Here is a 14,914-nt window from a genome sequence, read left to right as displayed (position 1 = left end):
TCTTAAAAGGGTGAGAAAAGAAGCCAAAAAAGGTTCTTGGCAAGAGAAAGAAGGAAAATAAAAAGAGGCCGCTAGATTTCTTTGAGAAAGAAATCAAGAAAGGATGAGAAAAGATTCTTAATCCATTCATATGCAAAGCATGATCTATAAAGAGAAAAGACTGAAATCCTTGAAAAAGATTTTCAACAGTTGGAAAAAAAATCTACCATCAAAAGAAGAATCTCTGCAAGAGAGCTAGCATCTCCGTAAGATCAGACAATTTTAATCAGATGATAGCCTCGTGTGGATATCTGTAGAGATTGAATACTTATGCGACTTCAAAAAAATCATGAAGATATCCATGATCATCAAATTATAGTGAAGAACTATCGATGTAAAGGTGAAGATCTGATCTTCCTTCTCTTAATCCTAATCTTAATAACTATGAGAGATTCAAATTGATAAGAGATAAGATCTCGCATAATTAATATGAAATTTTTATTTTTATCCACGGCATGATAATCACAAAAATTTTTATATTTCCTTCTGCTGTGCATATCAATCCTTAGTTTCTAACACCCGACCTCTAATTCCAACTCCAATCGGGAGTTTTAATGGAAGAAAGGAAGAAAACTCCTAACGGGAGTATTCTCCCTATTTTTTCCCTCTTCATTTTTTTTGGTGTTTTGAGATTTGTGTAGGATATTACACAACTTATATATTCAGAATGCTCCATCCATCGTGGCCCTGGTACCCCAATAATAGTCCTACACATATCTCCATTGAGAGGTACTAGAATAACCAATGACCTATGGCCATGTGAGCTCTCACGATTGCACCAAAAGAATTCTGGAGTCTTCCATTTACTAAATGATAAACTAGTAGCTCTACTCCTTTATTATACAACATCAACAAACTCAGAACATGCAAGCTGTTATTCCTTAACAACCTAGGCATACCTTTGCGGGCCCCTAGAGAGAAAAAATGGTGCACATCCTCGAAACAACAGGTACCCACTTTTGTCTATAATTTCCAAATTCTCTAAAATCTTTCAGGTAAGTGGATACTTACTTCGCATGCCATCTCTCAGAGATGAATTCCACATGCACCGGATTCATTTCTTCCACAAATTCTAAATTCATCTCGAAATTTATCGATACACTTCGAGTATCACCCGAGGTCTGTCGGATCTCCACACCTCACCTCTCTATCCACACTCCTTTTCACCTCAAACTTGACACAGCATATCATTAAACTCATATTAAAAGTCTAGACATCTATTTGCTTTTACGGAAAACTTATTTAGATATTGAAGGTTCCACCATCGAACCTTATACTGACATGAGGATTTTTTTTATTTTTAGTAATTTAGATCGAAGACTATAGCTGAATTTGTGCTTCCTAAAAAGCCAACTAGCCCTTCGAAGACCACTCGGTCCCTTCTCACCAGCTGCAGCTCAGTAGCCCCGACTAGATTACCTTCAGATGGCAAAAAGACCCAACTTGAAAATTTGAAATTTAAACTTGATTTAGATAAAACTAATATTTTATCAATTTTAGCTATATTCATTGATTTTAATTTTACAATGTTGCGTAAAGTTTTTAATCCAGGAGTTTGGACGCCCTTCGACGTTCTACGTTCCGACATAAAAGTGAACAAGTGCACGGTTTGTTTCGAAAATTAATTGCATGTGAAGTCCAATTCGTTATTTTCCATTAATAAACCCAATTTGTTAAATTATATAAAAAAAAATCTTGAGTAAAAAAACCTAAAATCGAATTTATAAAAATTATAAAACAAATAAATAAATAGATAGCGTTACCGTCACCCAGTTATCCATAATAAATAACAATTAGACAAGGGGAGTTTCAGCCTGCGCGCTCCCCCTGTCCGCATCGTTGCCGCTAGAAATTAGATAGGCCACCGGGCGAGAGCAACCCCTCTTCTCCTCGACCCGCTTTTGGCCTCATCTCCCCTCTTTTCCTCCTCCCTCCGTCGCCTTCTGGGGAAAAGGTGGAGACGCCGTCGTGTAACGGCGCCGGCGCCTCCGCCAACTGGCAGCCCCCATGGCGTTTTCCTCCAACTCCCCTCGGTAGACGACGACGCCGACGAGGGAGCCCTTATACCCTCCTCTCCCCCACCCTAACCCTAGATCCAAGAACAAGAGCGGAAACCTAGCCGCATCTGGATCGACCCGGAGGGGAGAGGAGGGACGTCATCGCCATTTTTGACATCGAGATCGCCATGAGCCGCCGGGGTTACGTCACGCTTCCCATCATCCTCGTGCTCGCCACCGTCGCGTTCCTCTACTACGCGACCGTCTTCGTGGTGATCGATGAGTGGTTGGGCCTTTGGACCGCGGCGGGGCTGGGGAACGCCGCCGTCTTCACCTTCTTTACCCTGATGGCAGTGGCGAACTATTTGATCGCCGTATTCGGGGATCCGGGTCGCGTGCCGCCGTCCTTTATGCCCGACGTGGAGGACGCCGACAACCCGATCCATGAAATCAAGCGGAAGGTACGAATGCTGCTGATATTACTGCTAGCCCTCGTGTAAGATTCGATTTTCTTGCAGTAAATCTGCCCTTGTTCTGGTCAAATTTGTGTGTTTTTTCCTTTGTGGATCTGTGCTTGACTGAGGTATAAAGAAGATGCTTTTTTGGGTAATATTGGAGATCCTTTGATAAGGAATCTGGGTTCTTTTTTTTCCTTTTTCTTGCTTGTAAATAGAGTTTGATCTTTTGCACTTTGAGGGATTCTGCGTGATTGGTGCAGCTCCGTCTGATCATTAGACAAGCATGTGTCATTTTCTTTTATAGGGGTTTTGATTGAAATAAATTATTATTGAAGACATCTGAATTGCTGTATTTGGTAGTCGGGAGCTTTGCATTTTACCATTTCGAGTTGAGTGATGTTTATCTAACCCGATTCAATAGCTATCCTGTTGGTAGATGGGAATCACGGTTATTAGTAATTGGGAGCTCTGCATGTTTACCATTTTATGTTGCATGAAATCGATTGAATGTGATCAATAAAGGAGCATTTATATAATTATATCTTCTGCAGAACAAAAACTCAACTCTGTTTTGATGGCACTTCTGTTTTGTCAGCATAATAGCACGTTCCTTTCCTGTGTGTTCGCCCCTGAAAATGATATAAATTCCTTTTAGAAGTATGAGAGATTAACCAAGCGTAAATGATTGGATGTATTGATGCACTAGGATCAAACCAAAGGGAAACATGGGAACTGCACTAGGATCCATCGAATATGTGGATGATATGAGAAGTTGCACCATATCCAGAAAAAATTCAAAGCTATAATATAAACCAAAATGCTTACTAAGCAAAATGATTGGGAACAAATGTGGTTGTTTTGGTCAACTCCCAATTTAGAGAGTTCAAAAGGGATGCTGGTTTTATGGCAATAGAACCATACATTGTTGCCATAACGAGATCCAATATAGGGTCGACTTTCATATACTTAATCACAAGTGGATAGGCTCGTATTATTTAAAAAGTAATCACTATCACTAATAGGGAACCTTAAAGGCCTTTTTGAATGGTCTGATAATGCATTTTCATGATCCTCTCTACAAAAGCGAAAGAGTTATGGAGCTGATGTTGGATATGGAAATAGATTTTGAGAGATTAGGGGCGGCAACCTAAACATCCAATTCCTAAAATTTAGGATGAAAAGGATTTCTGGTGAAAATTGAGATGGTGAAAACCTTGTCTCCTCTAATCTCCTAAACTTCTCAATCCTTGGATAGTCTTGCTTAATCTTTTCTCAATGGAGCAGATCTTATTTAAGGATAACTTAATTGGGTGTCCAAGTGGGGCCTAAACGATCTCAATATGCAGGTATCTATCGAACGAGATGAACCAATCAAATTCACATTTTTTACAGATGACATTTCATGAAGAAATGGTGAAGGATAGAACAACATGATGTGTCGCAATCATGGGGTATATAATAGCTTGGCAAGGGAAATTCCAAGATAGTTTGAATAGCATATAAATAACTTCTAGCCTATATATGTCTATGGGTAAAGTAATCCTGATGGAGACTAATACATATAAGCTTTCTATGAACTATAGGCTAAGGTGAGAAAGATGTCAAAGTTTACTTGTTTTAGATGTGAAACTCATGATGAAATAATGCCACTTTTGTCCTTCAAATTTAGGAAAGGTTTTGAATGACCGCAACTTTTGGATCAATGTCTTCTTTTTTTTTTCTTTATGGAAGGGAGTGTAGTTTTAAGATCCGATGCCTCCCATATATTGGACTCATTATCTGACTCACTTAGGAAATGAGGTGATGCACATGGGTCATTGAGTCTCATGAGCCATTGGTCCAAGTGTTGTGGTTGCCATATTTGACAACCTAAACTTGTTTTCCCACAACAAGTAATTTGCAAAGGATAGACAGTGAATAGAATTCACTTTAGCAAATGATATACAATTAAATGTAGCAGAAGCTTAATTTTCATGAAAGGTTTGAGCTTGCCTTACAATGTAAAACCAAGAAATCAAGCATTTCAGTAGACTTCATAAATGGTGCAAGGATACTCAAAGGTAATAAGACTTGGTTTTATCACATGAAGTGCTCATTCTTTGAATGTGCTGGTTGTCACAATTTCTAGACAATCAAATTATTCACAACAAATGAATGAATCATTGCAAAAAGTGCACTAGTGAATTGAAACAAAAGGAGCTAGGCTCGATACTTTATAAAGGAACCAAGAGAAGTTGTAAATGGGGACATATAGCCCTAATTTTCTTCTTGGTGTGTATTGTATGAACAACCAGTCTTTGGTCTCATTTAGCAAATTTTGGATATCTTATTAAATACATTTGAAAGTGGGTTGTGCAAGATGTCATGGCCCCTTTTTTTATACCATTTTAAAATAGTGTCTTTATGCTTCCCTTCTTCATTCACTCTCCAGGCACAACAATATAGTGAGGGGCATGCTCCTTTTTCAAGCTTATGGTGCAAATGGTGGCATTTTAAGTGATGTCTAGTCATTGGCTTCAAATTACAATATATAGAAGGGCTATTTACATATGATCCCTTAAAGCTGTGCATAACGAATAAAAATTATGTTGACTAACCATATCAAATGGCATTTTGGGCTTAGAAATGGTTTCACACCCTTTGACTTTCAGGAGATATGATTTGCAACTACCATATGAAGCTCTTGGATAGGAAAAGGGTTGCCCAAGCAGATCATTATAAGCACTAGGTATAAATGAGGAAATAATTCAAGTGTGCGATCATGTGAGATACACATAACTAAATTCTGATAATTATGTGTTGGTAGTTGGTAAGCAAGTTGATAGGTGGAACGCAAGATAATGATGGCTTGTTTACCTATTGGATTTGAAAGAAGCATGTAACAAAAACTCACTTTATCACCATTTGTGTCATGATTGTCCTCTCACTTCTATCTCTTCTTGCTCCTCAGTTGAGCAACTTTTTCATTTCTCTTCATTCCTACAAGTTCTTGGTGTCGGACATGTTGTTGGTATCACCAAAGATGATGGAAGGTGGATAAGAGTATTCCTCATGGCAAAATCTTTTCCATGATGCTTATTAAGACATGTTGCAAGTATTGCTGAGGATGATGGTCTTCTTGACGGCAGTAATCTCGAATTCGATTAGGCTTGGCGGCAGCATGCTACAAGCTAGACCTAGAGAAGGCAACTGCAAAGTCGAGAATCATGTTCTTGTGATCATTGGATGGAGAAGAGTTTACAATGTGGATCTTTTTCCAAGTTGAGGTTAATGGATCCCAAATTGATGCGATGTGTAGGGCAAGGTGTATGGCTCAAGAAGGTCCATCTTGTAAACCATTTAGTACTTGGTGTTTGAACAAGTAGGCAGGAAGCTTAGCAGATGAGGAAGAAAGGAATAGGCATGAAGGTGGGGAGGGAGAGGGAAAGTTGAGGAAGACCTTGACAACCACATATATAGCTAGTTGCCAGCTATGAACATCCGAACATGCTTACGATATTTGTGTGCGGCTCACCCAACTAAATTGTCTAAACAAGCTTGGACTACATTTGGTCATAAAGGACATCATAATGTCTTCAACTATCATTTGCTTCGATTGCGATGCACAGGAGTTTACAACAAATAATGTTCATACACAACTACACCTATACTTTTATGGGTCATATTGTCAACGAGTATGTCGATTGAGCCCAAAATGGAGGACAAGTTATATAAAGATCTCTATCTTACCCAAGGTTTTTAAAGCACGTTATCCCAACCATCTCAGTGGATCACCAATGCGAAGGTGAATCGAGATCTTTGGCTAATACATAGGAAAATATAGAAAGAACTCACACACTCCAAGATCTCAATTGATATATATGTATGGTACATGAAATGTAGTCCAATAGTATAAAACTAAGCTTAACAATTGTTTTAAGACATTGATGGTAATACTTTATAATTAAGAAAATCCACTTAAAATTGTTTTAAAAATATTATAAAACTCTCAGTCAGCATAGTGATATCTTATTAGATTATATTTTGGATAGCTGGGTTTATATTGGCCAACTGCCATTATAGATTATAAATTTCTAAGTGATATCCTGGTGAAGATGAAATTTTAGATCTTATATAAATCCTGGAAAAAAAAAAGAAAGTATGGGAAGACAGAGATAACTTCGATTGGGTTGGGTTGGTTCTATTCAAAGATAGCAGGAAATTGCCCCTTGATTTAAGCTGTCCATGGAAGGTAAACCCACTATGGTTCATCAACCAGTGCAGTCCATGTCTGTAATGGTCAAGAGATATTAGCTGAAGGGTCAAAGAAAGAGATTTGCAGGTCACATTTAGATGTAAAATTTGTGTTTTTTTGAAGGGAAAATGATTGTAAGCTATGCCATGCCATGTATTCTAGCTGAGCTATTAAAGGCGTTTTGTCACCAGATGTTGTATTTCATGCCTATGCTGCTTTGCATAGCAATTGGCTCAAGATCTACAAATAGAGTTAATGATCAAAAGGCAGGAATATATAGAAGGCCTTAGATAACTTAATTTTCAAGGTAGCTTGGATGCTATTCTCACATGCCCAGACAAGTATCGACCTGTATTCATGAACTTTGAATTCTAAATGAATTGTAAAGAAATTATAATATTCTCTTTTAAAGATGCGGAAGGTTATCACATGAAGACTATACCCCAAAAAGCAAAACGTGTAACAGGAAAGGATTGATGAAAATAAGGAAAGCTTCCAAGGATTCTTATTAGCAAATCTTTTGATAGAAAAATATCAACAGATTTCCGTGCACCATTTGTTGACGGGATTGTCCTTATTATGAACTAATGATATATTGGTGCTCCTTGCATACCTAAGGCTAATTTATTTGGTCATCATATAATTTCTGCCAGTTTCTTCAATAAAAGCTCTCAAGCTTTCCCTCTACTAATCTAACAATGTGTTGCAGTCGTTCTTTATTTGTCATTATAAGTGGTTGACATCAATGTTGTTATAGATAGTTGCCTGAACTGTCCCAACCAAGTGCTTAGGCAACCTAACCGCGTAATTGCCTAGCATCTCCTAAGGTTTTAGTCATCTAGACTCCTATTGTCCGGTCTTATCTTAGCCTCGTAGGCAGATATTTGTTTCTTGCTTGAGCAAAGACACTGAATTTTCCACCCAATCTCAGTATGTAATCTATAGTTAATCTTGGTGATTCTTTGGAGACATAGTTGGAAATGTGACTCTTATTTTGGAAAATTTTGGGGAAAGACAATAGCAAATGGATTGTAATGTTTGTGAAGTGACAGATGAGTTGAGGATTTAAATTGTTGGCATGTTTCTAAGATGCATGTGGCATATGTAATCAGTTAGGACTCAACTTACGATATAGGTGGCATGTGTAACCAGTTAGGGTTTAGCCTAATAGTCTGGCAACACTGTCATGAAGGATGCTTGAGTTTCGAGTCCCATGAATTTGCTTGGGTGCAGGAAACAATAGAGGTTGACACATGGATGGTTGGTTCGGCAATAGAGTCAGAAAAAGAGTTAAGATGCATCTCCAAAGGATCCACCCAGACATTTGCTTGACCTTGAGGGATGAGGCAATGCAGGTGGGCCTTCTTCATATTTAGCCCAGGGAGCTCATATTATTGGAAGAAAATCAAAGGCATGTTTAGCTAAATTGATTATTAATCTTCGTCTTTGATGGGTGAGGTCAGTTGGCTTCAAAAGTAAAAATTAAAAGGAACTGGGATTAAAGAATCTATTTTTGTGCTCGTATCATCAAACATTTACTTGTTTTTTGATTTACATGCATGTCTCAATTTTTTTTCTCAATTTACCTTTTCTTCTCATAATCACACTTGCATGACTTTATGGTGTTGATGCTTTCTGGTTGCATTTCTTAAAATACTTGCATTTTTAAGGTATTTCCCTCCTTCTATATTAATTCTGTACTATCTTTCCATATTGGTATCACTGGCTTTTGTAAGTCACATTCTCCGAGTCCAGTTCATATTATATAGTGCTTCAGATGCTATAGGTCCATGTTTATGCCTAGCAAGTTCTGGTCCTACTTCCTGTAGCAATTTGATTGTGCTTTTTATCATGTTTGTTGATGCAATTGACCCCCTGTTAATCTAATTTGCAACTTGCTGGTAATGAGTTCTTTGTGTTTCTTTGGGTCTTTCTATATTGTGTTGGGATTAATGAGTAACTGCTCACCTTGCTTGATAATCAGCACTGGCTGCTATAGCACATTTATACGTACAGTTCTGTGACTGATATTTTGATCTTGTACAGTTTAGCTTGAGTTGACTAGTGTTGTGGGATATGCTATGGTGATCTGTCCTTTTAGATGAAAACATTTTATGACATTGTAACTTCTGTGAGCTAATTGTATGACATTGATGATCATAGCATGAGAAAACCTTATTCTGTTATTAACCTCTAATTCTCCCATATGTTTTTTGATTGTTACTGTAATCATTCAGGGTGGAGATCTGAGGTATTGCCAGAAGTGTTCTCACTATAAGCCTCCCCGTACACATCACTGTCGTGTTTGCAAAAGATGTATTTTGAGAATGGTATGTATGACGACTTGTATTTTCTTTTTTCGAGAACTTTTCTCAGTATTCATCATTGCCCTGGCATGCCTGCAGGATCACCACTGTGTCTGGATAAACAATTGTGTAGGGCATGAAAACTATAAGGTCTTTATTATTTTTGTGCTGTATGGCGTGATTGCCTGCATCTACTCGATGGTATAATTCGGTTACATGTAGTTAATTGGTGACCTGGAAGTTATAATGTGGCAGAAAAGATTTACAATATTTTTTTCAGGTTCTTCTTGTTGGAAATTTTACTCGTGATCCACAGAAGGATCAGGTTCAGAGTAGTGACTCTAATAAAATAACATATGTGAGTAACTTTCAACAAAAGAAAAAAAAAAGTAGAAGAGAATTGACTTAACCTTGATAGCATCATTCCTTAAGTGTGATATTGACTTTGAGACATTTATCAATTTGACAGCTTATTGCTGGGATTATTCTGTGTCCCTTAACTTTGGCGCTAAGCATCCTGTTGGTTTGGCATATTTACCTTATCCTGCAGAACAAGACGACAATTGAGGTTTGAGAAAAAATTTCCATAGTTAGCTAAGTACTTGATTTTGGAATAAAATATTTAAAAAATTTTACCGCCTTCCTGTTCTGCAGTACCATGAAGGAGTCAGAGCAATGTGGATAGCAGAAAAAGTAGGAAATATGTACAGACATCCATATAATGTTGGTGTCTATGAAAACCTTGTTTCAGTAAGAAAAGTTTCTCTCTTTTCTTTTCTTTGTCTATTGTTTTGTAGTTTTTGATCAAAATGCATGTCATTGAGGACCAAGGCTATTATATTTTTTGCGGTAAAATTTATTTTCCAGGTCATGTTTGTTCTGTGAATCTATCCAGTCATAACCAAAATGTCCACACCTGCTTTCCATATTTAAACCATGGATGGTAAAACTTGTTTTTAGATAATGATCTGCCAAGGTATGAAAATCGATGTTCCCATTAAACTGTGGTTTGTGGGTTGAACAATTTTATGCAGTTCTCCTTGGAAGAATTAACATACCCTTGATACTTGACAGAATCCTGGCATTGATTGCCAATGTCTTGCTGAAACATCCATCCTTTTCTAAAGATGCCAGTCATTTGAAACTTGGTCCTCTAGAAATGTTTGTAATCTTTGTTTTAGCATTTATCATTTTGCTTTATTATTCTTCCTTTCACATTGCAAATTTAGCTTTATGTTATTGTTAACTGCTTGTGCTATTCTGTAACATGGCATTCTTCTGAAGCCATCTGACATTGCCCTTGCTTACTCTAAGTTGTTATCAGAAAGACATACAACCTTTCTTAAAGTTAAATTTGTTAGATGTCTGTTTTTATGGTGATTGTCAGCGTTGATATATTCGATCCTATTAATCTTTGCTTGTCCTAACTTGTGCATGGTGCATTGCTACTCTCAAGGTTAACATTATTTCAATTGTATATTTATATTACTGTTTCTTAGCATCTATTTTGTTATGTGGTTCTATGAAGTTCACATTTGATAAGAGAACAGCCTCTTTATATGTGGATCTTTTCTACCAAACACGCCATGAATTGTTTCCTTGTTTTCTATTGCTCTTTAAACATCAAGGGTTCTGCATCACTACTTCACGTGCACTCAGTTCTGGCTACTTGGCTTTCAAGGCATTTGTTATTTTTAAGCTATAAGTTTATCATGGTTCCAGTTGAAGGCATACTTTTAAAGGGTAGCCATGGTCAGTCTGCAAATTTTTTCTATTGTTTCTATAGTACACAAGTATATTTCATGCTTTCTTGTTTATACTATTATATATACCAGCTCTAAGGCAAACCATGGGAGATCATGCATGTGGATATCTGAAACTATCCTTTTACTTTGAATCAATTTTGCCTGCAGGTACTAGGGCCTAACATCTTTTGTTGGTTCTGCCCTGTATCCAACTACAAAGGCTCCGGTCTCCGCTTTCGCACTGCATTTGAAAACCTTCCAATATCTACAACACTACCTTGATGCATCAGGTGGCAAAGGTCAAGTGGTTTGTTAATACTGTTACCAAAAACAAAGAGTAGTTTGTTAAAGGAGACGGACACCGCGTAAACTTCCGTGGCCGAGCCTCACTTTGGAGTGCCGGTTACGCGACTTCTTTTGGTCTGACGTGGAGGCGTCAAGTTACTTTTGTGGGTGGTTTATAAATAGGGACAAGTAGATGGAACGTTCTTTGCTGGGGGAGTATTCAAAAGGTTTGAAAGCATATGCTATGAATAAACTTTAGTCCACTGTAATATAAATGTTGAATTATATGCTGCCTCGTGGTGATGTATTTTGATATGCTCGTAAGCCCCAGCATCCTCCCCTGTTCACGTTGGTCACCAGGAAATGCAGGCATTAGAATCTGACATTCTCGTTCTGACATGTAATTTTACTGCGCAGTCATTAAACAATTTGACAAGCAATATTATCGGTACATGAAACAACGCAAAGAGGTAACGCTTCGACGAGCAACAAACCAAGTTTTGCACGGAATTATTCATTCATGCAAGGAAATAAAATAAGAACCCCGCGCAGAATATGGCGCTGGGGTGGTATTTGACGCTTCTTACCGACCATCTCACGCTTAGGTGGGGAGTTCGATGTTAATTCACAATTGTAAGCAAAGAATTGAAACCCAGGAATTGATATGACATTTTCTGTTCTAATTGTTTTTCAGCATCACTTTTATAATTTCTACAGCAATGGCAACATGTACAACTTTTAAGTGGCGTGTTCTTGGCTTAGATGAGAGATGTCTCGTCCCTCACCACGTACCTATTTGGTGATCAGTGATGAGTTTCTTGACCTCAAGATGGTAGTGACTTTTGGAACTGGAGGTCTCATCTCTTTCGCCTGTTTCTCACTGTCTCCGTAGACTGACCACAGAGCGGGAAACCCTAAATTTCCATGCACTACTCTACTTGAAACAGCTTGGTCTTGACTTCTGCCGTCCAATCCTGCGGCGAGGTTTGCCACCTCCCAATTCCAGAAAGCAAGCAGTGCTACTGTTTACATCCATGGGGTGACTGCCGTAATCAGGAGGCTGATGCTTAGCATCATCTCCGATGCTAATAAGCTGTCACCATCTACTGTTTTCGCGCTTGATTGTGTGCAAGGATATCACTGTTTTTTTTTTTTTTTTGGGATATATGCAGATAATCACACCATTCTAATGTACAATCCAAGGGATCAGAAAATAAAATGTCCAACAACTTACAGAGCCTGCAGGCAAGCATTGCTCTATCGCCTGGTGTAGTCTCCAGTGTGCAAGAAGATCACGGATCAAGGGCTAAAGCAATTACTGCTTTAGCAGTAATTGTATTTTTTGTTGTACAAAGTAGTTAGCAAGCTGCTCGTTTTATCCTCAAAAAAATAAAAATAAAATAAAATAAAGGAGAGCAAGAGCTGTGCATGTAACGGCATCAGTTTTGCTCGACCTTTACCTTGTTGCAATATTCACAGACGAATGGCAAAAAAACTTCACAAACTTCAACCGGCACCAATTATGTTTACGTTCTGAAACTTTTGAAGGATCCAGATATGTTTCGTGGATTCATCCCTATATCCAACTTTGTCAGTGAAGCATAAAACATAAACATTATTTTGCTTTTCCCTTGTCCTTGCCCTGGTGCTTGTTTGCTTCTAACTTGGTTCATATTCTGACAGCAGCTGCAGCCTTTGCCTCCTCTCTTCTTTTCCTCCTTGAGCGCAGCAGCCATTTCCCTCTGCTTCTTTAATTCCCTAATTGGGATAAATAGCCACAGACCAGCATCTTTTGTAAGAAATTTAATTTTGACGTAGACATAATATATCTTCGGCCATTATTGTTTAAGTCCAAAGATAAATCAAAGACGAAAAACGTTGCAAAAAATATCGAAAGATCAATCTGTCAAATGGATCTGCCTCATTTCTATCCTGCAAAAGAATGTTGCAGAAGAGTTCTTCCAATCTATGCCTAGAGAATCTCGATGCCTATTACCACTGGAGAGTCAGAGGCTGTATTTATAGACTAGATCAGAGACTCTTTTAGATTAATACAAATTCCTTTCTATCAAGAAATCATAATTTTAGTGGAGTCCTTATTTTGATCAGAGTCCATCTTTATCTCAAAAGAGTTTTAATTATTTATTATTATTTTAATTATTTTGAATTATCTTTAATGATTAGGTTATATGTGGGCTAGACCAAGTCCCTAATATTGGGACGAGTACAATATTCTCCCACTTAGTCCACATGTTACAATCAAGATACTGAATAGATGATAAACAAAACTGTAATATAGCCATAAATCAACTCAAGTCAATACTCCCACTTAAATAAGAAATTTCAATATATGAATCATGACGGTTATATTTTATAAATTGAATACTCTCTTCCATGTATTACGATGCATGAAATCTTTATTTAAGTATTTTATACTTTTCTTTATGAATAACTTCCTATAAGCTATTCAGAGTCTAACTTTATGGCATGAATTTTATATGCACAAAGTAAAAATCATGTTCTTTATTTCTAAGAATGTCATAAATATTTATACAAAAAGTAAATTAAATAAGAATTAAACTAATAATTTTCATATAATCCATATGATCTTTAAACTGTTTAGCTGATAACCTTTTAGTCATGGGGTCTACAATCATTAATTGAGTACTGATAAGTTGGATATCCATTTCATACTTTTTGACATGGTCTTTAATAGTAAGATACTTTATCTCAATGTGCTTGCTGTGACTTCTAGTTTTATTATTCTTAAAAAAAAAATTATAGCGGAGTTATCACAATAAATCTTTATTAGTATTAATAAAATTGACAACACTCAAATCAGAAATGAGATTCCTCGTTTATATTACCTGTGAAGTAGTTTCATAGCATGCAACGAACTCTGTCTCCATTGTAGATAAAGCAACTATGTATTGTTATTACTTCTCCAAGATACAGCACCTCCAGCTAGAAGAAAAATGTATCTTGAAATAGACTTTCTTATATCCACACATCCATCAAAATCTGAGTCCGAATAACTAATCACTTCTAAGTGATTAGTATGTCTGTAGGTATGCATATAATGCTTGGTTCCTTGTAGATATTGTATAACTTTCTTTGCAGCTTTCCAATGATCAAGGCCAGAATTGCTTTGATATCTATCCAAAATTCATACTGCATATGCAATATCAAATCTTGTACAGACCGTGCATATACCAAGCTTCCCACCGTAGATGTATATGGGATATTCTTCATCTACTTCTTTTCCAATTCATTTTATGGATATTGATTCTGACTGAATTTATCATTATTCATAATGGGTGCAACTGTAGAAGTACAATCTAACATTTTAAATCTTTTTGATGTAGGCCCTTTGAGATAAACCTAAAATCTTTTGTAATCTATTTCTGCGAATCTCTATGCCAATGACATAAGAGGCTTTACCCATATCCTCCATCTCAAAGTTTTGAGAAAGAAATAGTTTTGTCTCCTTTAGCAAACCCCAATCATTATTTTTAAGTAATATATCATCTACATATAGAACTAAATATATGTATTTACTTTCACTAATTTTAAGATATATACATTGATCCATAGTATTCTTTATAGAGCCAAAAGAGCTAATAACATTATGAAATTTTATATACCATTGGTGGGAGGCCTGTTTAAGTTTATATATGGGCTTCTTTAACTTACAGATAAGATGATTATTTTTATCTGTATAGAAATCTTTAGGCTGAGTCGTGTACACTGTTTCATCCAGATTTTCATTCAAAAATATCATTTTTTACATCCATTTGTTGTAATTCTAAATTAAAATAAGTTGCTAAAGCCATGATTATCCTCAATGAAT

The 14,914-nt window shown here is 36.9% G+C and overlaps 1 protein-coding gene across 2 annotated transcripts; it reads left to right on the top strand.

Annotated features, from left to right (window-relative positions):
* Positions 1-1,843: 1,843 nt before the first annotated feature.
* Positions 1,844-11,349, top strand: LOC105033472 (probable protein S-acyltransferase 16). 2 transcript variants are annotated; one of them, XM_010908299.4, is made up of 7 exons: positions 1,845-2,497; positions 8,966-9,058; positions 9,134-9,235; positions 9,315-9,392; positions 9,504-9,602; positions 9,689-9,784; positions 10,948-11,349. In XM_010908299.4, the coding sequence occupies exons 1-7, from the start codon at positions 2,225-2,227 to the stop codon at positions 11,059-11,061; spliced, it is 855 nt and encodes a 284-aa protein (XP_010906601.1). In that variant the 5' UTR covers positions 1,845-2,224; the 3' UTR covers positions 11,062-11,349. The 2 variants fall into 2 exon arrangements, with proteins under 2 accessions (XP_010906602.1, XP_010906601.1); XM_010908300.4 differs by lacking the exon at positions 9,134-9,235 and having other exon boundaries at positions 1,844-2,497.
* The last annotated feature ends 3,565 nt before the right edge of the window (positions 11,350-14,914 follow it).

Source organism: Elaeis guineensis, chromosome 10 (genome assembly GCF_000442705.2).
Source record: "Elaeis guineensis isolate ETL-2024a chromosome 10, EG11, whole genome shotgun sequence".
In the NCBI taxonomy this organism is placed as follows: Eukaryota; Viridiplantae; Streptophyta; class Magnoliopsida; order Arecales; family Arecaceae; genus Elaeis; species Elaeis guineensis.
The sequence above is the reverse complement of the archived record's forward strand: the minus strand, read 5'-3'. Positions and strand labels throughout refer to the sequence as shown.